The sequence below is a fragment of the Scophthalmus maximus genome, chromosome 4 (genome assembly GCF_022379125.1).
Source record: "Scophthalmus maximus strain ysfricsl-2021 chromosome 4, ASM2237912v1, whole genome shotgun sequence".
Lineage (NCBI taxonomy): Eukaryota > Metazoa > Chordata > Actinopteri > Pleuronectiformes > Scophthalmidae > Scophthalmus > Scophthalmus maximus.
This window is the reverse complement of record NC_061518.1, coordinates 19,217,819-19,240,645: the sequence shown is the minus strand read 5'-3', so window position 1 is coordinate 19,240,645 and position 22,827 is coordinate 19,217,819. Positions and strand designations below refer to the sequence as shown.

Sequence of the window (22,827 nt, the reverse complement as noted above, 5' to 3'; positions counted from 1 at the left end):
GGCACACATAAGGATCGTCTGCCATGCATAAGAGGTCATAACCACGGTGTAATATTTGCTTTAAAAAGGGATGAAGGTCCTCCAAGGTGATGGCAAATTAAATCCAAAACGGTAGAGACGACTTCATTCAAAATCAGGCTCTGAGAATAAATACGCACAAAACAAACTTTGGCCAATGAACTAGTCAATTTTCATGTCTCTCAAACAAGGAGTTTACACTGGCAGCCAAAACTAAACACAAACCTAAATATAAAATAAACGCATTGTATTCTGCATTTTGCAGAGTTTTACAATTACTACAACTCTGTGGTTTGTGTATTTCTCAGAAATCACAGTAGTCAGAGGGGAGACTGCGAGACACAGGGTGAACTTGCAGCACGGCAAAGTCACTGTCGATCTAGCAAACAGTTGATGTCAATATGTATGTGCAACTATAACAGGAAAGGAAAAGCTCTTCTACTCAATGGTTACCAACAGGCATAAAAAAACACCACAATACAGTCAAACAATAAGTAGACTGGTGTGTTTGTACACACTGAATATGTACAGCCGGAGGAATTCCTCACAAGGACATGTAAACTACAAGCTTAAGTTTTAAAGTAAGTGAAACGATCCCTTTAAAGCTCTGTAGAGCCTGCAGAAATGTATATCAGGCTTACTCCCTCTTTTTCTCCACCTAAAATCAATCTTTTAGGATCAAATACAGGGTGGATCTGAAACGTGAGTTGCTTGCTCCTTCACAGTAATAATAACTTCCCTCATCCCCTGGACTTTTCGGGGACATAACAGCACATATATGGCCAGCAGTGTATTGCATTTGTTTAGCCGCTAAAGGTGGCATATTGCTAATGCCTGTAGAGCTAATGTGGAAATTATCTTTTTTTAACTAAGCCTTCCCAGTGACTATTGGTTGGTCTATTGTAATGTAACAAGAAATATTTCTAAGACCAGCATAATGCCGACTTAAATAATAGCTAAGAAGATAATGCTGTGGTAGGTTCTCCTGCTGAAAGTAAACATATTATTGTAAGATAGTTGGAACGAATGAGAGATTCACTGCAAAAAGAGACTTGGCATTTCTCTCTGTTTGAACTGACCTTGAATTTTAAATGTTTATATTAGTTGATGTTTGAACAGAAATGATACAAAACTGAATTATTAGGTCCTTCAATGTGCCATGTCTGTGTTCGCTCGCTTTACTCCCTTGTGACGTGTACAAAAGTATCACAAAATGACCAGTAGTTTTCTGTGACAAACTCTGTCGATGGCTGTATGGAAGTCACAGTCATTACAGCCTACATACTCCACTGATGTAGGTAGAGAAAAGAGCTCCCCTTGGGACTGACAGCTCGCCACAAACCACCACCACCAGCATGCCGCCTGAGTGTGCCTCAGTTTTTCATGCCTACAACCAGGTTGCCTGTCCACAGTCGCAAAACACAGACAGAAAAAGCAGAAAGTAGGAAATCCCCTCGGGCCTCTGAATTTGTAATGTGCTTGTGTGTGTGTGTGTGTGTAAGTGTGTGTAAGTGTGTGTGCTTTTGCATGCGTAAGCAAGGTTGTGGGTGTGTTTGTTTCACCTGCATGATATTGTGATAGATGTCTCTGCCTTTGCAGGTCATTTGTATGACCCAGCTTTATCCTTCACTCACTGTAGCCTATACATTGCTATATTGCCTACGGTATTGTAACCCACCTGATGGTTATTTACCACTGAGTGGAGCTTTTTTGAATTTCTCAAACAAAATCAAGCCCCCAAGAATCTAACTTAGCGCTGGACTCTGGTGAAATCTAAATCAACCGTATCCACATACGGTGTTTTTCAGTTGTCCTGGCAGATTTAGACTTTGTTGTTTTGTTTTGAGGTTTGGGAGTACTATCCTGGGGTGTGTCAAGGTCACATACTACCTAGATAGAATCATAACAGTGGAACTTGCCCTGCTCTGACAGGTGCCACAGATCATATAAGTCGATTTTGTCAGTTGTCAGTCAAGCATACTAACACACCGTCACATTCCTGTAAAAAAGACAGATTAGGCACAACTGACAACACCTTTGTACGTGTGGTATTGCTGTCTCAATCAGCCATGAGATTTTTAGGGTAGCAAACATGTTTTGACACTGCCAAAAGTTATATTCTTTACATTAAAGGCAATTGCACCATTTTCAAGGTTTGCTAAGTTTTAAAGGGATAGTTAAGTGATTTTGAAGTGGGATTGTATGAGTTACTTATGCATAGTTAATATGTTACCTTATGGAGATGGTGATCAGCAATGTCATTTATCGGAGTTTGGAGGAGAAGTGGAAGTAGCGTAAGTCACCATCCCAATGTTGCAGAGGGGACCACCGAAAACGTACGCTTAAGGATTTTTTTTTTTTCACTGCTTCAGTTTTTCGCCAGACAGACGTTTAAGTTTCTTTTTTTTTAGCGTACTTCGGCCATGTATTACTGCACTCACCTGCCGCGGTAGCTTTGAGTTGAGAACAGCTGATACTGAACATTCAGTTGTTTCTATATACCAGTCAACAAGTTTGACAATGGGAATAACATAATCTGTATCGGCTAATCCATGCAGAAGATGGCTGTTTTTACATTTTTGCTTTCTTGCATATACAAAATAGATGGTTGGTTGCTGGCTTTTTCAAGCTTTGTTGCTGCCAAAATCCAACCCAGGAGCCAAATGACACATTTGGATTGTAGGCTTGGTCATTACTAAAAATAAATGGTTACTGTTTGGCTGCTGAAACCACCAAAACCACTTCCACACAATTAAATAAATTGATAGCTAAATTCTAAAAAGTAAGGCCTCAACATTACTATGTAAAGTGTCTTGCGCAGTTGCGCTAAATAATTTTTTATTGAAATTAGAATGGAACTGAATTATTTTTTAACAATATGTTTAATTTGATGCATCAAAGTTTGATATTCATACACTGTAAAGGAGCTAACTGTTAAATGGTCAGTAGTAGCATCAGGTCAATACAGTACATGCTATACCAGGTCATTTTCTGCCTCTACGAGTAATAGTAAAAAAAAAAAAGTATGAAATACAAAGTGTACAACTCAATTCAGATTTAAACTAGATCTGCTCGGTTAATAATGGTAAACAACTTGTTTGCTGAAAAACACTGACAACTGGATCAAGCATTCATATAAGAAATTCAAATGCACTTAGAGGATACTGACGGTGTGATCTGTATAATGTGTCAGAGAGGCTATGATGAAGACAAATCACTGATGGACCTTATTTGATTTGACTTTGGCGGAACAATTTGACAAAATATTGCTGTTATTTGCGAATCTCAATCTCCAGAAGAAAGGTGATGTTTTGGCCGACCATTTTCATTTTACTGGTAATAGGAGAGGCAACAGTTTAATGAGATTTAAATCCCAATAACCCCTGTGCTGGGTAGAAATTATCTAATCCCATCCCCTAATCACAACCGGAGAACACTTCCTTGTTCACTTTCAGAGGTCAAAATGGGGGAATTCAAATGATTTGATGTAAAACCCGAGAAGCACGGAGATAGACGCATCATGGGACACTGATTTCCATCAAAATAACCAGATAATTCTAAAAAAAAATAGGAAAAACCACACCTCCACGATAGGTTCTTTTAAAATGAATTGTTTTTTTCATGGGTGAAAAATGATTTTGCCCAATCCCCTATAGATATTTAAGAGAAATGATTATTTGTCAGTCTAAATGACTGTAATGCTGAACATCAGCTGGTGACTCCATGGGTAAAAGTAAAAAAATTGTGCTACATCAGTTGGTGGGAAACATTGGACTAAGTTTAAATGAAAGTAAGTTCTTTTTGTCTCTGAGCTGCCCTTTTGCAGAACACTGCCTGTAGTACATTGCAGTAAATTGGGGAACTTCCATACGTGAATGTGCTGCAGCAGGTTCCTGAAATAAAAATAAATTTAAAAAAAGCTAAAACCTTTTCTTGACAAATCCCTATTTTTTTTAAAAAATGGTCACCTTACAGCTGTGCGGTATATACCTGCAGTGTGTTTTAAAGCCTACTAGAGTGATGCTGCTCCTAATCAGGGCAGGCCATATCAGATTTCACAGTGGCCAAGCATGACTCAGAGTAAGAGCTGGCTTGAGTCCGACAGCATATTTTCCACACTCACGAATGTAACTTTGTCCACAGCCTGGACAGTAACATGATAATGGACAAGCTGCTGCATCATGTGGGTCTATTGATCAAATGGTACATACATAATCGTAAAATGCAGTGTGGGCCTGCAGTACATATTGCAACACATGGGCGTAGCTTCCTCTTCACCATATCTTCATTGAGTAAGACCTAATCTTTGCAGTTTTTTGTTGTCTTGAGCAACTGCTAATTTAGCTGCTGCAACCAGTTGGTTGACAGAAAACAAAACACGAGCGGCTCACTTTTTAACATGGAAGAAATAATATCAGCTCGTGACTCTGGAGGTTATCTTGACATGATCTTCATGTCTCGAAACACGGGCTACAGCGGGGGAAAGGCTACATGCTTTGGGTTGTAAAATTATGTAAGAAACAGGAGCACTTCTTCAGGTCATTCTCAGCCACCTTCTCAACAGCCTTTATTTCTCATGCATAAAGATCGCATCATCTCAGCTTAAATAGTTCACAGCCACCTAGCGAGTCTTTAGATGGCTGTGCAGCTGTGCACAAGGAGGACGTCCATTAAGAGTTAATGGATTCACTTTCACAAAAGGACCTTAAAGCCACAGTTCTCAGTGCTGTGTCTCGGTGGTAAAAATAGAAACCGGGCAGAATGGATGGATGCTATTTACAGTCCTCCAAATATCTGTCGCAGGAAACCTATAGTGGTCCTTCTTTTCCCTAAATATGAGGAAATAATGAAACACATTCCCTCTGCTTCACGGATATAGTGATTACATCTCACGCGCTTATAATTATTAGTCTCCCATGCGTCACTCCCTGAACTCTGCATTATCACAGGAAAATCTAGGATAAGACGGCGTGCACCGACTACCCTTGAAATGAACTGTGAGAGAGAGAGAAGTGAAATGGCTTTGGGTGCACGGGATATGAGCGGATATCAGAATGGTACCTTTCGTATTCAACACATACCGTAGCCGGTAGGTTTACTGGAAATGAAATGCATCTGTTTTTTGCTATAAATTTAGAAACCTCTACATAAGACGGATAAAGCACTGTCACATTTAGAGACTGGTTGGCACCAGCATGTCTCCCACTGAACCCTAGTGTGTGTGTGTGCTTTCATATGCACGTGTGTGTATGTGGAATGCCTTTGCTTGAACTTAATCAAACAAAAGAGGGCTTATTGGGTAGTTTGATTTTCCAGGTAGCAAGATCAGAGAATGCCTCATAGTAATAGAAATTAACATAGAAGAAAGAAAGGAATTCAAGGGATAATACTTTGTTATATAACTGTTGTGGTATTTTAGTTGTGTTTTTTTTGTCTCCTCACGGACTGAAGATGTAGGCAAATTTCTGGGATTTTTTTGCAAATTGATCTACATCTCAGTGTTTCGTTCATTTCTGCATAGTCCGTAATGTGTTACAAAAAAAATTGTGAAATTGGACGGAAATTGTTTACACCCAAATATGCTGAGAATTCTCCATTTCAGCTGCCTGCTAAATTAAATCCTCAGAAGGGGATGGTGGTGGAGTGAGGTTTTTCACAACCTACTCATCCTGTCATCAAAATACATCTGGTTTAAGTCTTGCATAGTGGGTGTGCGATTATCCCACAGCAAAGACAGGTGGACGTCAAGCATTAAAATTATAAGTAGGCAGAGAATTACTCTGCCTACTCCGAAAGGGGATTAGACCACATCAGTGACACTGATTTGTCAACATGGCCTGTGACATGTGGGCATGGCAGCTTCTCAAAAGAAACACAATTACTATTAGGTTAACGAAAAATGCAACCGATGAACCATTTTCATACTAAAGGACTATGTCGCTCAAGGAATCGATCAATCTCTTTTTTTTTTCTTTTTTTTTAAAGAATAAAAATACATAAAATACACTTTCATTTCATAAACGTCGGCTGAGTCTTGTTCCCCTCTGGGTGGTGTGATTCAACAGAATTTGACAACAGGACATTCCTGTGTCAGAGGAGGACGGCCTGCAACACCCAACAGCATGTTGCTGACATTTGTTTAAAACCAAGTGGTCGTATTTTGATGAATTCACGGTTAACTTTTGGAATCAAATTCACAATTGAACACCCTTTGCAACTACGAATCAAAGACGAAACAATTGGTGCTCAAACGGTGCTAATCGTTTATACCGTGGGGAAATAAGGATCAATCGGGTAATACAAGTGTTGTATTACCCGAAGACGAAACCAGTCAGGGCAAGGAACAAAAGTCAGCCGGAGATGGCGTTGCAGAAAATGTGTCTTAAAAATGAAGTATAGGTAGATCCAACACCAGTGACACACAAGGGGCCTGATATTTCCAGTATTTAAATCACACTCAGCATCTTCAACCTGTCTTTGGTGTTGACTAGATACTTGATCGGCACCCAGAGCAGGTTGGTCTCGCCCGGCACTCTCTGCTACACTAAACAAACTGCACACTGACAGCCTACTGTATGCAGCCTATGAATATGAAGAACTGATTCCATGAAAGGTACCAACCTCCGCTTTGTGCCCCCTGCAGCAACAATGGCTGTTTTTTTTTTTGTTGTTGTTTTTTTTTTCTGTTTCAGAACAAATGTGACAGCTCATTCAGACCCATCAGCACCATCAGGCTGTAGTAGCTGCCCAGCCGGCCCTGAATGAAACGATCCCTGCAGTTGTCTGAGTCTGGAGGCTGCATCGTGTGCTCAGCGACTGGATCTAACTCTGGCCTTGTTGTCCAGATGTGCGTCGAACTACGGTACAGTGGCGGGGCTGCATCGCAGTCCTTCTCGAAAGAGAGAAACGTCTCACGTCCTCGTACAAGTCAAGTCACTTTCCCTCGACGCGATGTTTACAAATCATGCCGTGGGCACAGCCACTTGAGTTCCTACCGTTTTGCGCCGAGGTGAGTAGCACCGCCGAGTTCCCCAGAAGGACCAGCGCCAGCATCACTGCGTTGGGATGCATCGTCGGGGCTCGACGACAGCACCAGGGTCTCGGACGAATGCGGGAGGAGAGCTCGTGTACCGATCACAAGATCTAGAGAGACGGGCCCAGCATGTCACCGGGCTCTTTACGGATGAGATCAACCCAACAACAACAAGAACAAAAAAAAAAAAAAAACTGTGGGAAGAAGAAAAAACGTCTCACTGATGCAAAGACCTTCAGAGGACAGCGATGGGCGACGGCTCTGGGACGAGGCCAGCGGCTCAGGGATGCCGATGTGCAGCCATGGGCGATGGAGAAGCCTCGTCGGATTTCGGAAGAGAGGTCTCTGGGTGTCGCGGAGATAGTCCACGGCGTAGTTCCGAAGAGTCAAAGATGCGCAGAGCGATGCGCATTTGCGCTCCCGCGCGGTCACGGTTCGGCGATTAGAAAGGAAAGAGGCGCACACATTATTCTCGACGGCAAGTGATGTAGCCGAGACATTAGTCTGTTTCCAACACCGGTCTATTTTTAATACCCACTCCCCCCCCCCCACCCCCCCAAAAAAGGAACAGATGCTGGTAGGACACCGACGGCAGCAACGACAACCTGCGCGTGCCCTATGCGCCCAAGACCGTGGATGAGGGATAAAACACACGCACAGAGAAAGACACGCGCGCGCACACATACACGCATACAACACGTATGTAATTATTGTTGTTTGTGAACTCGGGCAGTTATTGTGTCGCTCCTCGGCCGTCATCTCCTTGTCGTGGAATCTTTATGGGATGACAGGGCGCACATCTCCGTCATCTGCCATTTGGAGGAAGAAGGTGTTCCTCAAACAGCATTGACTGAACTGTCGGCAACTGCACTACTAATAACCTCTATTATTTCTGAACTCTATCTTGCAATATTGATGCTTCAGAAAGTGTCAGATGATTTAAATGAAGTATTCAAGGCAGATGTGCCAAATCTGTAGAGCTGGGGACCAATCTTAAAGCGAGATTTGAGGCCATTTATAAATTTATATATATAAACAAATTGGAGTGGTTATATAGATGAACGGCACTGCTGCAGTTGGCAGCACCCTGCATCCCCCATGCATGTTTCACAGTGCCTGAATACTCGCTCTCGTTCGGTTTCAATGTGAGGACATTATGGCGATGCTCTTGAGCTCACCGAGGTCATTTTTTAAATTATGTCATCACATCAGCGGCCTGGGTGTTCTCGGGCTGCATGTACCACAGCCCCTTGGAAGATCAACATGGCCTCCTGTGTAAGCCGCTCGTATCGTTAGTCTGCGCTGCTGCACGGGCGACCTCATGTGGCCAGTCAAGGTAAACTGAAAAAGGGTCTGCATGCCTCTCATTTCTATTTTAAAACTGCAGATTATTTGAAAAAGGAAGAAAAAAAACATACGTGTGCACTGGATACATTTATAACCACGTTTGTTGGTTCAATAGGTAAACTATGCGTCCTTTATGTAGTTTCATGTCTTATTAACTATAGAAATGGCTGTATTTGTTTAGTTTTTTATGTAATTTTGGGCCAGTCCCTTGATACTTCAACGTAAAGCCGCACGCTTTGGTACATGCTTACACCTCCACGCATGTGTTTTCTGCGGGACTGTTGCAGAGGGTCAGTTTGTGCTCAACTGCAGAACAATCTTCCCTCCACTTTACAGCCCTCCCTCCAGTTTGTCTGTGGTAGACCACATTTAAAATGTAACCCCACCTGAAAACTTGCACAGACCAATCGGCTGGAGAAATGTCAGAGCAGACGGCACTCCCTCCTTTGTCCAAAACCAATCAGAGTGGAAGTGTGGCATTTTGCCCGAGGGGAAATCTTACCCCTGGATGCGTTAATTACGCATCACTTAGCTGTTGCCAATGTGTTCACAACGGTGGACCCTCTTTTGGGCTTTTTACAACGACTGTTTTCATTTTTCGGTCAATCTAGTATGGAAAGTAGACAACAATGGCTTACCAGGCTGAAAAATGAACTTAGCAACAGTCCTCTGGTGTCAAATGTGGCGTTTGGCTTTATCCTCATGGGACTAGAGAAGCTGGTGGAGCTGGAGTTTGAGTGTCCTTGCAACCCTACATGGAACGGAGTGTTTTCATCAGCATTCTTCATCATTCCTGCTGTCATGGCCTTCACCTTGATGCTGATCATTCAAGGATGCAGATGTGATACGTGGTGCCGGAAAACTGTTTCCCTCTCCAGTTTTGTTCCCGCAATCGTGTGGCTGATTTTGTTGTTCCTCGATGGCCAATATTTCGCTTGTGCTATGACGGACTGGGAGGGTAGATTTGTAATAGTTGACAAGGCAGCTCCGCAGAAGTGGTGTGAGCCAATTAGTGAGGGAGATGTCACCCCACAAGAACTAATGCTCCGCTCGCAGCAGCTTTTTGTTTTTTCTCAGGTGAGTTGAATATTTTCTTATTTGCAGAAGGTTATTGGAATAAGTGGAGTGAAAACACCTTCCTCTCGGAGCAGTATTAGTATATTCATAATGTAAAGCTATCACCCTTTGTAAAATAATAATATAGCTCAGTTATCAGGGTGTGTTAAGCAAAAATACACCTTTTCTGTCGGTTCCTACTAAACAAAGCGTTGCTTCACTCTTTTGTGCCCCAGGTTATAGGCATAGTCCTCCTCATTTTCATCTGTGTGGGTCTCGTAGTGTATGTAATCAGAGAAAGCTGCCAACAAGAGGTGGACATGCAGGATGCAGATGTAGCTGAGCTCACTGTGCTCAGGATGAGCTCTCTACGGACCAGGACGTCGTGAGAAGACTTACACTGCCCACCTCACCTACCCTGCCGGCACAGACATTTTGTAAATACCGTGAACGGACTTCATTATGATATTCACTGCGTGAATATCGATATAATTGAAAACAGTGATTATTTTGTTTTCTCTGTATTGCCAGCTAATGTGTACCAGTAGCTGTGCTGGTGCTCGTCTGATACACCAGGAGTTATTGGTTTGACCTGTCTGTGAAACAATAGTTACACTTAGTCGCTTTTTGCTGAGAACTAGATGATAAAGAATTGATGCCAATCTCATGTCCAGTAATTATGAAACCATACAGCCAGCAGTCGGTTAGCTTAGCATAGCCTGAAGACTGGAATTAGGGGGGATTCATCCAGTCTGAGTATTTCAAAAGGCAAATAAAATCCCCTTCCAGCACCTCTTAAAGGCAGTAACTCACCCCATTTGTTTGATCCACACCAAACCTATTTGATCATTCTGTTCTACGGGTGGTTATGTGCAGTCACAAGGCAACCGGCAGAGACTTCTAAAAGTTTCTGTGGCTGGCCAAGAAAAAAAGCTGCGTCTCACTTCCTTCAAAGGCTGCACTTGAAGATTGTCTACATCACAGTGTCACAGCAAGGCTCTCTCATCATTCCTGTGTTTTCTGCAACAAAGAATTATACAGCTGGGTCCTTACTTTGCACGCCAGTAATGAATCAATATGGAATCACTTTAAAGGCACAAGTATAACAACAGCTGAGAATAAATAGGAAATCCTCCGTAAACTAGAATGTTCGCCCATCACAGTCTATGATGGGAGAATGTCTTCCCAAAGATGCAACCCCTGAACTGGGACAGCTTTTTCCAGTCTTTATGTTAAGTTAAGCTAACTGACCGTGGATTCCAGCTTCATATTTGGTGTATAGATATAACAGTGGTATTGATCTCATCTCACAGGGCAAGAAAGACAATAAGTGCGTTACCCAAAATGTCTATCTATTACTTTAAAGTGATATTTCACTTTGTCACGTCAGGAGTTTTTAGACATGAATTGTCAGCCAGCAGCTCTGAGATACTCAGTCAGAACTGCTCTAAGTCTCTCTGTGCCTTTTATATTGGCTATATTAAGACGTGGAATCCAACAGGCAGCTTATATTGATTTGACTACTATTAGTTGACTTGAACTGTTGTTTGAGGTATGTGGGTTTCCAAAATGAAATTATCTCCAGACGTATGTAGTCATCAAGTCTAAACCTACCAACCAGTGATGTTTCTGACTGAACTGATACTCCTAATGACGTACCTGTCTGATCGCTACAGATGTAAAACCATGTGTATGATGTTTTCTATCATGGCTGCAACTAGCCGGAAGTAGGATGTAGACACAAAATCTGTACAAATGTTGTTTTTTTAATTATTGTTTTGTAATAAAATTATTTATTTATTGAAGTAAAAAACCCTCAGGGATTTTGTACAGTCACGTCTTCATAGCAAACCCCTCACAAACCTATAGTCCTGGGAATTTTAGTTTTTCTTAGTGAGATGAACTCACAAATAACTCACAAGCAAATATCACAAATTCAATTCCTTGACAAAGCTGAGACATGGGCCATTTGAAAAAAAGAAATCTGCAAATAATCAGAGTAGCACATGCTTCAAAAATAATCATGTCTGCACAGAAGAATAGAAAGACTTTCAGACACACAGGTTAGCAGCTCCTGTGTGTCTTATAACTTTCCTCTGTCCACAAGAGACTGGTTGATTTGACACCCCCCCCCCCCCCCCCCCCCCCCCGGCAGCCTGGAGATTCTCTATAGGTCGGTCAACGTTAGCTTGGTTGTGACTTGTATTACTTAGTATTTACAACATTGCTAAAGCCCCAGTTAAGCCCATTACGTGTAGAAAATTGGGGCAGACCGTGTATGTTCATCCTGTGGCGGGGCTTATTCAAGACTTGTTGTATGGCCCTTGGGGAGTTGCTGTCCTTATCCCCTTCACTCTCTGCACTTTTAGATACCGCAGGGTGTCGTATTCATATGCAAACATATGTAAACCCAAGCTAAAAGCTTTAGTACAAAGTTTGTTTTGTCACCTGAAAGTCCCAAGCCAGTTGTTCCTTTATTATGTAAAGGCAAATATTACTGCAATGTATTAAATGTATAGGTAATTGATGATAGACCCACAGCCCATAGTGGTTGAGTAAAGATCAGCTGGCTTTATGTCCTTTACACTATTTATTTAGTTGACTTAAAATGCATTCTAACTATACAGTACATTTTTGTGCCATGTTGTAGGTAATATCCCTTGTGGAAAAAACATTTTATTCACCCCTTCGCTCTGTGTTTTTCATGCATTGAATGCATAACAATAGCAACATTATTGTGTTGATAGTTAGAGCCAGGGGAAATAAGTAAACAAGTGAAATTGTTGCATTTCCTTTTCATAGCGCACATGCCATTCCAGATTAAAACTAGCAGAAATTATGAATGCTATATTAGTGGAAAGTGTTCAAAATTGATGCAACGTCTTCATCAAATTTTAGCATTTAGCGTCATCTAAAACACTAACAACAAATTATGTTGATCGAAACATTCTCATCAACAGTGAAATTAATGTAATTGAATATGTTGCAGGAAAAAAGCAAGATTAGGCTATCAAGATACAGCCCAAAATATACACATTGACACACACACAAAGCCCAGTGTTAACAACATGTATGGGGCCATTATAACACTGGCATGTCGCCTCAATCTTTGTGTGTGCAATTTGATGTTTAAATTCATACAAGCCAATACGTGGCTTGGACAATGTAAGAACATACATCCTCAAAACTGCTGCAACACTAAAGAAAGGATGTCACCATTTAAAAATGTAAAATTGAACTATATTGTGTTAGATTTGCATGAGAGTGAACTTAAAAAATCTTTACATATGCTGAGGTTCTATCCACTATGCTAATTAGAGAGGACGAGCAGTAAGCAGTTTGAAATAAATTTTTAAAGCAGATATCGAGGGCTCACATTGAATGTGCATTTGAGTATGTATATTTTTTGAGTAAAGTACTTGCCAACCTCACACAGCGGAGGTATGAAATGTTTGAATACCATGAGAACCTGAAATAACAATAATGTAAGAATATAGTGAGGCAAATATAATCATCCTTCATCATATGTGTTCATTATTGTGGATAAAATAAATAATTATAAAGCACAGAATTATTTAGATTTCCATTTTTTTAATAGAATCACACCAACACTAATTGCTACATATTGGAAATGTATTTATATTATCCCCATAAAATCACAGTCTAAGTAAGCCACCATTATCATGTTTCACATATTGCAAGGACATATATAACAAGACGTATTTGTTTAAATTTTAGTTTGAGTGCAACATAGATTTTTTTTGTTTTAATCACATTTACCCTTTGTTCTAAGACAGAGTTTACAGCACAAACACCTTATTAAGGCAGCAAAGGCGCCCAAAATAATCAGCACAACTCCAACTAAGAGCAGCATCACATCTACAGAGTGGTAGGAATACCAGGGCAGTCTGTAGGACTCTGTTCTCAGATGAGCTGCACCTTTGTGTCTCATGACAAACTCTATCCAGAAGAGGGCGCTGTCCAGTGGCTTCATTGGCTGATCTCTGTGCAGCCTGGAGAGTCTCTGCATGTTCATCCTGTAGGAGGGCTCATTCAGGACTTCCTGAATACCCTGATAGAAAATGTCTTCATTCAAAGTAAAAAAATTAACTATCTTTCCTGCTCCTCTGACTTCAATTCTGAATAGATTATCACGTTGATCAAAAATCAATGGAAGTCCCAGTATAGGAACTCCATGGTAGATTGCCTCTTGAACTCCATTGGTTCCTCCATGAGCCACAAACAGTTTAATCTTTGGATGTCCCAGGAGGTCATTCTGTGGCATCCAGTCCACTAGTAAAGTGTTGTTGCCCAGAGTGGCTGGTCTGTCACCTTTATGCCTCCAGATGACTTTCTGAGGTAATTTAGCAAAAGCTGCAGCGATCTCATCGGCTAAGTCAGGGGGGAGCTCTCCAATCAAAGTCCCCAGAGACATGATGACGACCCCGTGTTCTCCAGAACTCTGCACAAAATCCTCCAGGTGTTGAGGCAGAGGTTTTGCTGGTCTGCACTGGAACCCTCCCATATAGACAACATTCGGCATGGTGGGACGGGGGAACTCAAACACAAAGTCCACTCTCATCAGCCACAAGTCTGCTGCTTGAAACAGAGATAAAAAGTCGGCATCTGGACCTAGATATTTTTTAATCAAGGCATCATAACTTGGAAAGATGTACTGTGCAATTTGATATTCTGTGAAGCCAAAAATAGCAATGTTAAGAACTCTCTCGAGAAAGCTCATTTTATCTGATAGCTCGGTTCCTGTCATTGGCACATAAGATAAAGGAGAAGGTGCAATTGAAAAATGCCCTTCGCCTTGACTAGTCCATCTGACATTAAAAACAAGAGGTAACCTGAGGTAGTGGGCAAGTAAAACACCCCCTGGGATAGCAGGGTCTGTTAGGAAGAGGTCGTAATTTGCATCCTGTAGTGACTTTATCAGGTCTTTGTCTTCGAAAAGCTGTTCAAGCATTCTGCATGTTTTCTCGTGTATCTCACAGGCCTTTTTTGATTGTTCCATTTCCAGTTTAAAACGTGTCCAGGCAGACTTTCCTTCCCTCTGGATTTCCAGCAACTGGGTCACAAATGTGGTTATGAGGTCTTCATCAAATCCAGACTCGGTATTCAGTGTGACTGAAGTATAAAATGCGGAGGTTTCCTTGATGTACCAGCTGTTGAATGATCGCAGAACAGTAACCTGATGGCCTCTTGAGAATAGTTCCTCTATAATGACCTTCATGTTCACCCAGTGGCTCCCGTCCACTGGCAAAACAAGTACTTTCCCACCATAAACCATAGTTGAACAGGTCACACAGAAAGTGATCCACACCCAGGGACAATTCATTGTTGTTCTAAAGTTGGGAAAAAAACAGTGTACCTTAGATCATATCTAAACAAATGCATAATTTTCAATACAAGTAAGATTTTCATCAAAGCGGTAGATAATATCAAAGATATGTGTCAAAGCAACTCTGTCACATGCCTTATACAGTATTCGCTCTATCTATATCTTGTGTTCTTGCCTTTTATATTGTTGCAGTAGAATGTACACAGCGTGTGTGTGCGTGTGTGTGTGTGCGTGTGTGAGCGTGGTAGCCATTGCAACTATACCTGAGAGAATCAAAACCATTTGAACATGTATAAAATATATCATACAGTTAAAAATTAGCTATAGTACAGACAGTAATGAAATTAAATACATATAAATTCTAATCCCAGATTGGCTTCTGCATCAGTAATTCCTGTTGGCAAAAGATTTTAAAATGCTAACATTACCTTAACTGGCCGGCGGTGTAAAAAACAACAACTGTCTTGTCCTTTGCCAGAGAGCACAATGAATGCTAGTTCTTCCAGGGTCCGACCTGGAAGGACTTTGAGACATGCTACTGCAATTTAAAGTTCTTAAATACACAGGTGATAAGAAAGTGTGATATGGAGCAAAGGTTGTCCATGGAGTTAAACTGTTATGCAAGTAGCAGTAACAAAAATAAAAGACCACAAAACAAGAAATTTGAAAACTGCCGCATTAATTTTCCTGTCTTAAGTGTTAAGTTAGGTACATAAAAGGTTGAGGCTGTGACACTACAGTTTGCAATGCTTCCACATGTGTGTTGTCTTGTCTTCTGAAAAATGATTTATTTTTTATTTAATAGCTGCTATTTGACTTCAACAGCCTGGAACACTACTGTTAATGACTGAACAGCAAACACTGTTCTCGGTTAAGGTATCAACATTTAGATTAGTTTTTTCTTGAATGTAGTTTTTAATTTAGCATACACATTGAATATAGATAAGTTAAAAACTGTGGTAGTTTTTATTTTCTGAGTTTTCAGACTTTCTACTGGTTTGTCAAAAGTAAATGTTAAATTGATTCAACTTTAGTCAAAATAATCCAACAGATTTCATACAGCAAAGTTGGTTGTCAAAACTGATTTTTTTTAAAAATACATTTTAAGTCGGGAAAGTATCAGTAGACTCAAAGTAAAATCCAAAAGTAAAACATATACTCTCTCAGTTTTCCACTCGTCCTCCAAACTGACTGTAACATATTAGTCGGAATGAAAATTAATAATGAATCCTTCCTCGTTAGTCGGATTTCACTTTTCTTTTCAAACACAATCTGAAGCACGACCGTACCAACCCAACAAATAATAACAAAACAACCAGTGCAACTGTTAGCAAAAACAACACTACATCTACAGAGTGGTAGGAATACCAGGGCAGTCTGTAGGACTCTGTTCTCAGATGAGCTGCACCTTTGTGCCTCATGACAAACTCTATCCAGAAGAGGGCTTTATCCAGTGGTGTTGTTGGCTGATCTCTGTGCAGCCAGGAGAGTCTCTGCATGTTCATTCTGTACGAGGGCTCATTCAGGACTTCCTGTATGGCAGACTGAAATGTTTCCCTATCTAATTGAAAAATATCTATAACCTTTGCTGTTCCCTTTGCTCTCAGTCTGGAGAGGTTATCAGCTTGATCAAACACAATGGGAATGCCTACAATTGGAACCCCATGATATATAGCCTCATAAATTCCATTAGTTCCTCCATGTGCCACAAACAGTTTAATCTTTGGATGTCCCAGGAGGTCGTTCTGTGGCATCCAGTCCACTAGTAAAGTGTTATTGCCCAGAGTGGCTGGTCTGTCACCTTTATGCCTCCAGATGACTTTCTGAGGTAATTTAGCAAAAGCTGCAGCGATCTCATCGGCTAAGTCAGGGGGGAGCTCTCCAATCAAAGTCCCCAGAGACATGATGACGACTCCGTGTTCTCCAGAACTCTGCACAAAATCCTCCAGGTGTTGAGGCAGAGGTTTTGCTGGTCTGCACTGGAACCCTCCCATGTACACAACATTCGGCATGGTGGGACGGGGGAACTCAAACACAAAGTCCACTCTCATCAGCCACAAGTCTGCTGCTTGAAACAGGGAGAAGTAGTCTACATCTGGGCCAATGTAGCGGTTGGTCAATGCAGAATAATGTGGTCCAACTGTCTGTTTGTACAGATGCATCCTCATGGTGTAAAACAAAATGTTTTTGACCCTCTCAAAGAAAGTCATTTGATCTGTTAGTTCTGAAGGTGGAAGCGGGACATAGGAAAGCGGAGAAGGTGCAATAGCAAAGTGGGCCTCGCCATGAACCGTCCATCGAGCATTAAACACTAGTGGCAATCCAAGGTAGTGAGCAAGCATGACTCCTCCTCCTTGAGCAGGGTCAGTCAAAACAACATCATACTTGGCATCTTGGAAGGACTTCATTAATTCCTTATTTTCAAAAACATACTCAACCACCTCACACACTTTCTTGTGTAAGTCTGAAAACTTTTCTTTTAACTCCAGGTCTAGAGCTAATTGGGCCCAAACAGACCCCTTGCTTCGTTTAATTTTAATAACTTCTGAGACAAAGAGTTTAAAAAAATCCTCATTTGCACCACCAGCAATATCCACTGTGACGGTGTTGTAATGTGGAGACATTTCACTGATGTACCAACTGTCTGCGGCCCGCATTACCGTCACAGTGTGTCCCCTTGAATGCAGCTCCTCAACAAGTATCTTCATGTTCACCCAGTGGCTTCCGTCATTTGGAAACACCAGAATTTTCCCACCGTGGGCAGCAGGAATAATAACAGCCAAAAGAGACATGATGCGAGTCAGTGACCGAATCATCTTCAAATCTTCTAGAACGGTGACTCCTGAAATGTAAAAAAACAAACATGGATGACAGAGCAGCCTGTTCAGTGCGACAGCGATTTTTTTGTTTGTATGCAAAACCTCGTTCTGCCTACCCTCACAAGGACATGGCACAATGGGCGCCTCTTAGGAAATTAGAGTGCTGTTCACTGCCAAGATTTCTGCAGTCATTCCGTGTTAAACCCTCATCTCCCTGAGCCGAGGTGTTGTTATCACCATAAATGTGTTCAATCTGCATAAAGGAAATATTCAAGAGCTTTCCTCAATGAGCACGCACAATGTTTGCACATATAACAAATCCCATGCACCTCTTTTCTTGCTGTTAAAATGTCTAACTCCTACAGCAGCGATCATGATTAAATAAAATCTATAATTCCACCTGGTAAGATCAGCTAACAAAAGATAGAAACAAATGTCAAAAAAAGATCCCTTACCCTTTTCCCCGAAACCAAAGCAGTCTTTAAATTCCAAAGCTTGCAGTGAAAAAGTTTTTTCCACTAATGTCAACTCCCTCAAAACAGTCAAAGTGGTGATCCTATAAAACACTTCCTGGTTTCGTTTGTCCCACCCTCATGGCAGTTACATGAGATCCTTGTCAGAACTGCAATGTCATCAACAGGAAACTTATTGTATGTGGTTTGCTTTCGCGCAGTCCGTGCTCTATATTCTGTCAACTGCTGTGTGGCATTCTTTATCACAGCTACTAATAAGATAAAAAAAAGTTTAAAAAAAAAACAGGTTTCCGTTTATTCATACTGCAAGTTTAATTTCCTTTGAACAACATTAGATTTGCACCACAAACTATAATTTCAATAACACATGAACAAACCTTTTAGCAATCAAAAAGGACAACATGTTGTTATCTATGCGAAACTAAGAGTGACATTTGTGTGAATGTGGAGCTGGAAAATGACATTATTTTTAATTTTTGCTTCACTCCTGACAACAGTTCTGCTCAACTTATGACATTGAACACCCTTTCTCCTGAAAGTGTCTTTCAGGGACTTTTACTCTTTATGGTGCAATGGGGCAAAACTCATGAATTCATAGGAAAAGTGTTTACCATGCTCATACCTGCATTACACTTTATATTAGAATTGAAGTAATGGCAAAGTACAAAAGAGCATTAACAAGCAGCAAAGAATATTTAAAGACACTTGAGGTCATGACTCTACCTCTTAGAACATGTTGATCACACTCAGATGAGTCATGTTGAATGCAGGAATGCAGCCCCTATTATCTGCATTTGAAAAAAAACAGGCTGTGACATGTGTGCTACAGAAGAGGGTGTGGCACAACATCACAGGAGCACATACAAAAAACAACATACAATTATCTCACACACAGTCACACTCACAAAAAAAAAAATATATATATATATATATATATATATACATATGGCTCCAAAACCCACACATTTATATACAAAGCATGAATTTGTTTTGTTTTTTAGTAAATTTACATTCTTCCCTAATTTTTTATTTGTACTATCTTTGTCATGATCATAATAGTTATACAGCTAATTTACTGTGTGGTGGAAATCTTTGTTTTCCTTGAGAAATGAACAAATAATCATTCAAATATAACAAGTTTGAATACCCAGATCATACAGAAAAGACATCTTAAATAGATAGGCCAAGGCGGCTAGGTCACCAAGAATGTTGGCCTCATCATCTCCCTGAATCCTTCTTCCCTGCCCAAATGTCTTACTACCCCTAATAAAACCAGCTGTTCATTAACCCCTTCTAAACCACACTTCCCTCATCTGCTTTTCTACCCCAGGCTCAACTAATTATTACATCTCGTAAACAGTCTTTTCCACATACCAGAAACACAATTTAAACAGAGTATATGTTAATACATGATTATATGAGAAATTGAAACCACATACTTCAATATGAAACTAAGTGAAAAGGCATATTGCAAACTGCCTGTACAAATCCTACCCTTGTTTGGCTGTCAAAGTCATCATTTGCACTGATATCAGTCCCCTGAATTAGTCTCGTTTCACTTTAGATTTACACAGTGCCGCGTATAAACACCTCATCAAGATGAAAATAAATAAGAGCACAAGTAGCACTGCTCCAACCAGGAACAACACTACATCTACAGAGTGGTAGGAATACCAGGGCAGTCTGTAGGATTCTGTTCTCAGATGAGCTGCACCTTTGTGCCTCATGACGAACTCTATCCAGAAGAGGGCTTTATCCAGTGGTGTTGTTGGCTGATCTCTGTGCAGCCAGGAGAGTCTCTGCATGTTCATCCTGTAGGAGGGCTCATTCAGGACTTCTTGTACATTCTCCAGGAAGTTCTCTTCGTCCACTGTGGCTAATGTAAGAATTTTAGCCCCTCCTCTCTCTTTCAGGCGGAGCAGGTTGTCGTACTGGTCAAAGAACAAAGGTAGACCCACTACTGGGACTCCATGATAAATAGCTTCTTGGACTCCATTGGTTCCTCCATGAGCCACAAACAGTTTAATCTTTGGATGTCCCAGGAGGTCATTCTGTGGCATCCAGTCCACTAGTAAAGTGTTGTTGCCCAGAGTGGCTGGTCTGTCACCTTTATGCCTCCAGATGACTTTCTGAGGTAATTTGGCAAAAGCTGCAGCGATTTCGTTTGTCATGTCAGCAGGAAGTTGACTCACAAAAGTCCCCAGAGACATGATGATGACTCCATGGTCGCCAGAGCTCTGCACAAACTCCTCCAAGTGTTCAGGAAGTGGTTTTGCAGGTCTACAGTGGAACCCTCCCATGTACACAACATTAGGCATAGTTGGACGTGGATACTCAAACACAAAGTCAGTTCTCATCAACCAAATGTCTGCGTTCAGCACCAACTGGTGATATTCAATATCAGGCCCAAGATATTTGTCACATATCCTCTGGTAAGTTTGCTTAACCACCAAGTGGTATTGTGTTTGGGTTAAGAGATAGATGCCCATGTTTTTAACTCTTTGTAAAATGTTCATTTTATCAGTGTTGCCAGATCCTGTTATGGGAACATATGATATAGGTGAAGGAGCAATAGCAAGATGAGCTTCTCCAACTACCAGCCAGCGAACGTTGTAAACCAAAGGAAGATTCAAATATTTGGCCAAAATGACTCCACCTCCCCAGCAGGGGTCAGTGAGTAACAGGTCAAACTTGCTGTCTTTCAGGTTTCTCACCAACTCTTGGTCATCTATAGTTTTCGATACAAATTCACCCACTGTTTCGTGAAGTTCAATCATTTGGCCAAACAAAACTACATGCATGTGAAGAAAAGTTGGTAAGGAAATAGTCCCCCTCTCATATTCAATGCCCATAGATACGATATTTGTGATGAATTCCTGATCCAAGCTCTTCTCCGTTTGGACTGTGACAATGCTGTAATCAGAGGAGTTGTCTGGAATGTACCAGCTTCTGCTAGTACGCAGGATGGTTATATTGTGTCCTCTTGAGTGCAGAGCTTTAAGTAGAATATCCATGTTTAACCAGTGGCTGCCTTCCATGGGAACAACCAAGATGTTTCCAGCTTGACAAACTATGGGAATGAGAAGGAGCAGGAGCAAAGAACTGCAGCAGTAGATCAGCCTCATCTTAAATGATAACAATATAAAAATCAGTTAAACAAAGTTAAGAACATGTCACAACAATGGAAATTTCAACGAGACTCAACACAAACATTAATACTCATAAATCTTTTTTAAATGTATTTTTAGAATGTCATATCAGTTACTCTTGCTCTAGTAAAAGTCAATACTGTCTATGTAAAAGGGGTGTAGAGTTATATTTATGGACCAAAACATGATTGCATCATAAGTGACTTAACACATATGTGAATGCCAATAATAGAGCTGCAAGCTGCTCATGACCCATCATCAATGTTATTTCTTGCTTATGTTATGTATTCAAAATAGTTTGCAATTTTCCACCATTGCAACATTTTTTTTAATAAGTTCAAACTCTTATATCTGTATGTTGGAGAATTTCATATCACTTCTGCTGCAGCAAAACGGATGAAAAAAATTGAAATTGAAAAGCATTAACAGTGCATCATCATGATGAAGTGAGAGCAGGCATTACGAAGCCTACTAGTTTGAGTTGTGGGCTCCTCTATTTGGCTGGGAACAGCAACAGCTAAAAATCATTGTGCCTCTCAGATGTCCTTTTTAACACCAAGCACCCCTGTGTGGTCCAGAGGTGAAAAAGCTGTGTTATCGCCCTTTTCTTTTGTTTTTTGTTTGCATTTCCATGAATAGAATACAGGATTCACAAATCTGTGACGATCTAGTCCAGATCTGACGAGTCTAGTTCAAGTGTTTTTTTTATCTGGGCATCGCAAGAAACGGAGGACAGGTCGCTCAGCAGTGTGAGTTAAGTTCCCCTTAACTTTCCCCTTAACTTCCCAATCGGAAGCTGCAAATCGGAGGCTGATTTCAGCGTCGTCGGTTCTCGGCGTTTACTACAATCTTGATGTATTTGATTTTTAACGTTGTCGAACTGAATGATTCGCGTAAAAAACTATTGTTTGAATCGCGTCGAGCGCGTTGATTCGCTCAGAAATCACCGTTTGTTCTGTCAGAAAGTGTAAAAGTTCTTACTTACCGCAGTCCACCGTGTGTTGTCAGTATTCACAGTTGACCAGATGCAGCGGTAGACTCAGTCTGCAGCCCAGCCAGCCCCCGCGCTATTTTGAGTCTCGTGTTTACACTAGGCATTACGGTAACACCCATAAACTTGATTTCACAATAAAATAAACTTTCCTGAAATAAGAAGGGATTTCACAATAAAAGAAACGTCCATGAAATACATAGAAAATTCGGAGATTAAACAAGATCAATGGATATGAAATGTGACTCAGACAGCTTCAGGATGTTCTGATGTGGGACATCTAGAAAATTCCCTACATGAGCCATCATCGCCATTACATTCAGGGTAGAATTAAAAGGAAACTTCCGGTTTCCACAGACCACAGTCTATGCTTCAGACTGACAGAAGAACACCCCCAGTCACTCAGACCATTCCAGAATGTTCTGATGTGGAATTTGAAAATGAAAGCCCTTTTAAAACACCCCTTTAAAATGTCATATTTGGGCTGTGCTTCCTCTGATATTCAGATTGCCATTGAAAAGAAACTTAATGTCAAATATGACATTTTAGAGGGCTGTCATTTTAAAAGTCCACATCATGATGTCCTGATATTGT

General features: G+C 40.9%; 6 protein-coding genes across 11 annotated transcripts in view; 2 read left to right on the top strand and 4 right to left on the bottom strand.

Annotated features, from left to right (window-relative positions):
- Nucleotides 1-7,549, bottom strand: part of nptnb (neuroplastin b) — a 29,216-nt gene extending 21,667 nt beyond the window's left edge. For 3 of the 4 annotated variants that reach the window (XM_035627498.2, XM_035627501.2, XM_035627502.2), the window contains exons 1-2: nt 7,273-7,549; nt 7,014-7,161 (exon numbers count right to left, since the gene is read on the bottom strand). In XM_035627498.2, coding sequence (XP_035483391.1) covers nt 7,014-7,089 — 76 coding nt within the window. In that variant the 5' untranslated portion in view covers nt 7,090-7,161; nt 7,273-7,549. The remainder of the gene's footprint in view (nt 1-7,013; nt 7,162-7,272) is intronic. The other variant, XM_035627500.2, reaches the window with a different exon arrangement.
- Nucleotides 7,550-7,591: 42 nt separating this feature from the next.
- On the top strand, nt 7,592-11,267 carry LOC118301861 (calcium homeostasis modulator protein 6). Its single transcript, XM_035627495.2, has 2 exons — nt 7,592-9,475; nt 9,691-11,267. The coding sequence occupies exons 1-2, from the start codon at nt 9,011-9,013 to the stop codon at nt 9,841-9,843; spliced, it is 618 nt and encodes a 205-aa protein (XP_035483388.1). The 5' UTR covers nt 7,592-9,010; the 3' UTR covers nt 9,844-11,267.
- Nucleotides 11,268-13,028: 1,761 nt separating this feature from the next.
- Nucleotides 13,029-17,593, bottom strand: LOC118301857 (UDP-glucuronosyltransferase 2A1). 2 transcript variants are annotated; one of them, XM_035627487.1, is made up of 2 exons: nt 17,462-17,593; nt 13,029-14,805 (listed from the first exon to the last, which is right to left on the bottom strand). In XM_035627487.1, exon 2 carries the CDS (start codon nt 14,796-14,798, stop codon nt 13,221-13,223), a length of 1,578 nt encoding a protein of 525 aa, XP_035483380.1. In that variant the 5' UTR covers nt 14,799-14,805; nt 17,462-17,593; the 3' UTR covers nt 13,029-13,220. The 2 variants fall into 2 exon arrangements, with proteins under 2 accessions (XP_035483380.1, XP_035483379.1); XM_035627486.2 differs by lacking the exon at nt 17,462-17,593 and adding an exon at nt 15,230-16,002.
- Nucleotides 15,749-18,203, bottom strand: LOC118301859 (UDP-glucuronosyltransferase 2A1). Its single transcript, XM_035627489.2, has 2 exons — nt 18,076-18,203; nt 15,749-17,643 (listed from the first exon to the last, which is right to left on the bottom strand). The coding sequence occupies exon 2, from the start codon at nt 17,615-17,617 to the stop codon at nt 16,040-16,042; it is 1,578 nt and encodes a 525-aa protein (XP_035483382.2). The 5' UTR covers nt 17,618-17,643; nt 18,076-18,203; the 3' UTR covers nt 15,749-16,039.
- On the bottom strand, nt 17,554-22,482 carry LOC118301855 (UDP-glucuronosyltransferase 2C1-like). Of its 2 annotated transcripts, XM_047331579.1 has the most exons (4): nt 22,228-22,482; nt 18,076-21,218; nt 17,737-17,873; nt 17,554-17,643 (listed from the first exon to the last, which is right to left on the bottom strand). In XM_047331579.1, exon 2 carries the CDS (start codon nt 21,216-21,218, stop codon nt 19,638-19,640), a length of 1,581 nt encoding a protein of 526 aa, XP_047187535.1. In that variant the 5' UTR covers nt 22,228-22,482; the 3' UTR covers nt 17,554-17,643; nt 17,737-17,873; nt 18,076-19,637. The 2 variants fall into 2 exon arrangements, with proteins under 2 accessions (XP_047187535.1, XP_035483377.2); XM_035627484.2 differs by having other exon boundaries at nt 17,554-17,873.
- Nucleotides 21,805-22,827, top strand: part of chrna5 (cholinergic receptor, nicotinic, alpha 5) — a 28,246-nt gene continuing 27,223 nt past the window's right edge. Inside the window, exon 1 of the mRNA XM_035627492.2 lies at nt 21,805-21,991. The gene's annotated coding sequence lies outside the window, so the exon portion shown is untranslated. The remainder of the gene's footprint in view (nt 21,992-22,827) is intronic.

Coding starts and splice junctions, on each gene's coding strand:
- LOC118301861 (XM_035627495.2), top strand. CDS start 9,011: ATGGAAAGTAGACAACAATGGCTTACCAGGCTGAAAAATGAACTTAGC. Junction 9,476..9,690: donor AGCTTTTTGTTTTTTCTCAG/GTGAGTTGAATA, acceptor TTTGTGCCCCAG/GTTATAGGCATAGTCCTCCT.
- LOC118301857 (XM_035627487.1), bottom strand. CDS start 14,798: ATGAATTGTCCCTGGGTGTGGATCACTTTCTGTGTGACCTGTTCAACT.
- LOC118301859 (XM_035627489.2), bottom strand. CDS start 17,617: ATGATTCGGTCACTGACTCGCATCATGTCTCTTTTGGCTGTTATTATT.
- LOC118301855 (XM_035627484.2), bottom strand. CDS start 21,218: ATGAGGCTGATCTACTGCTGCAGTTCTTTGCTCCTGCTCCTTCTCATT.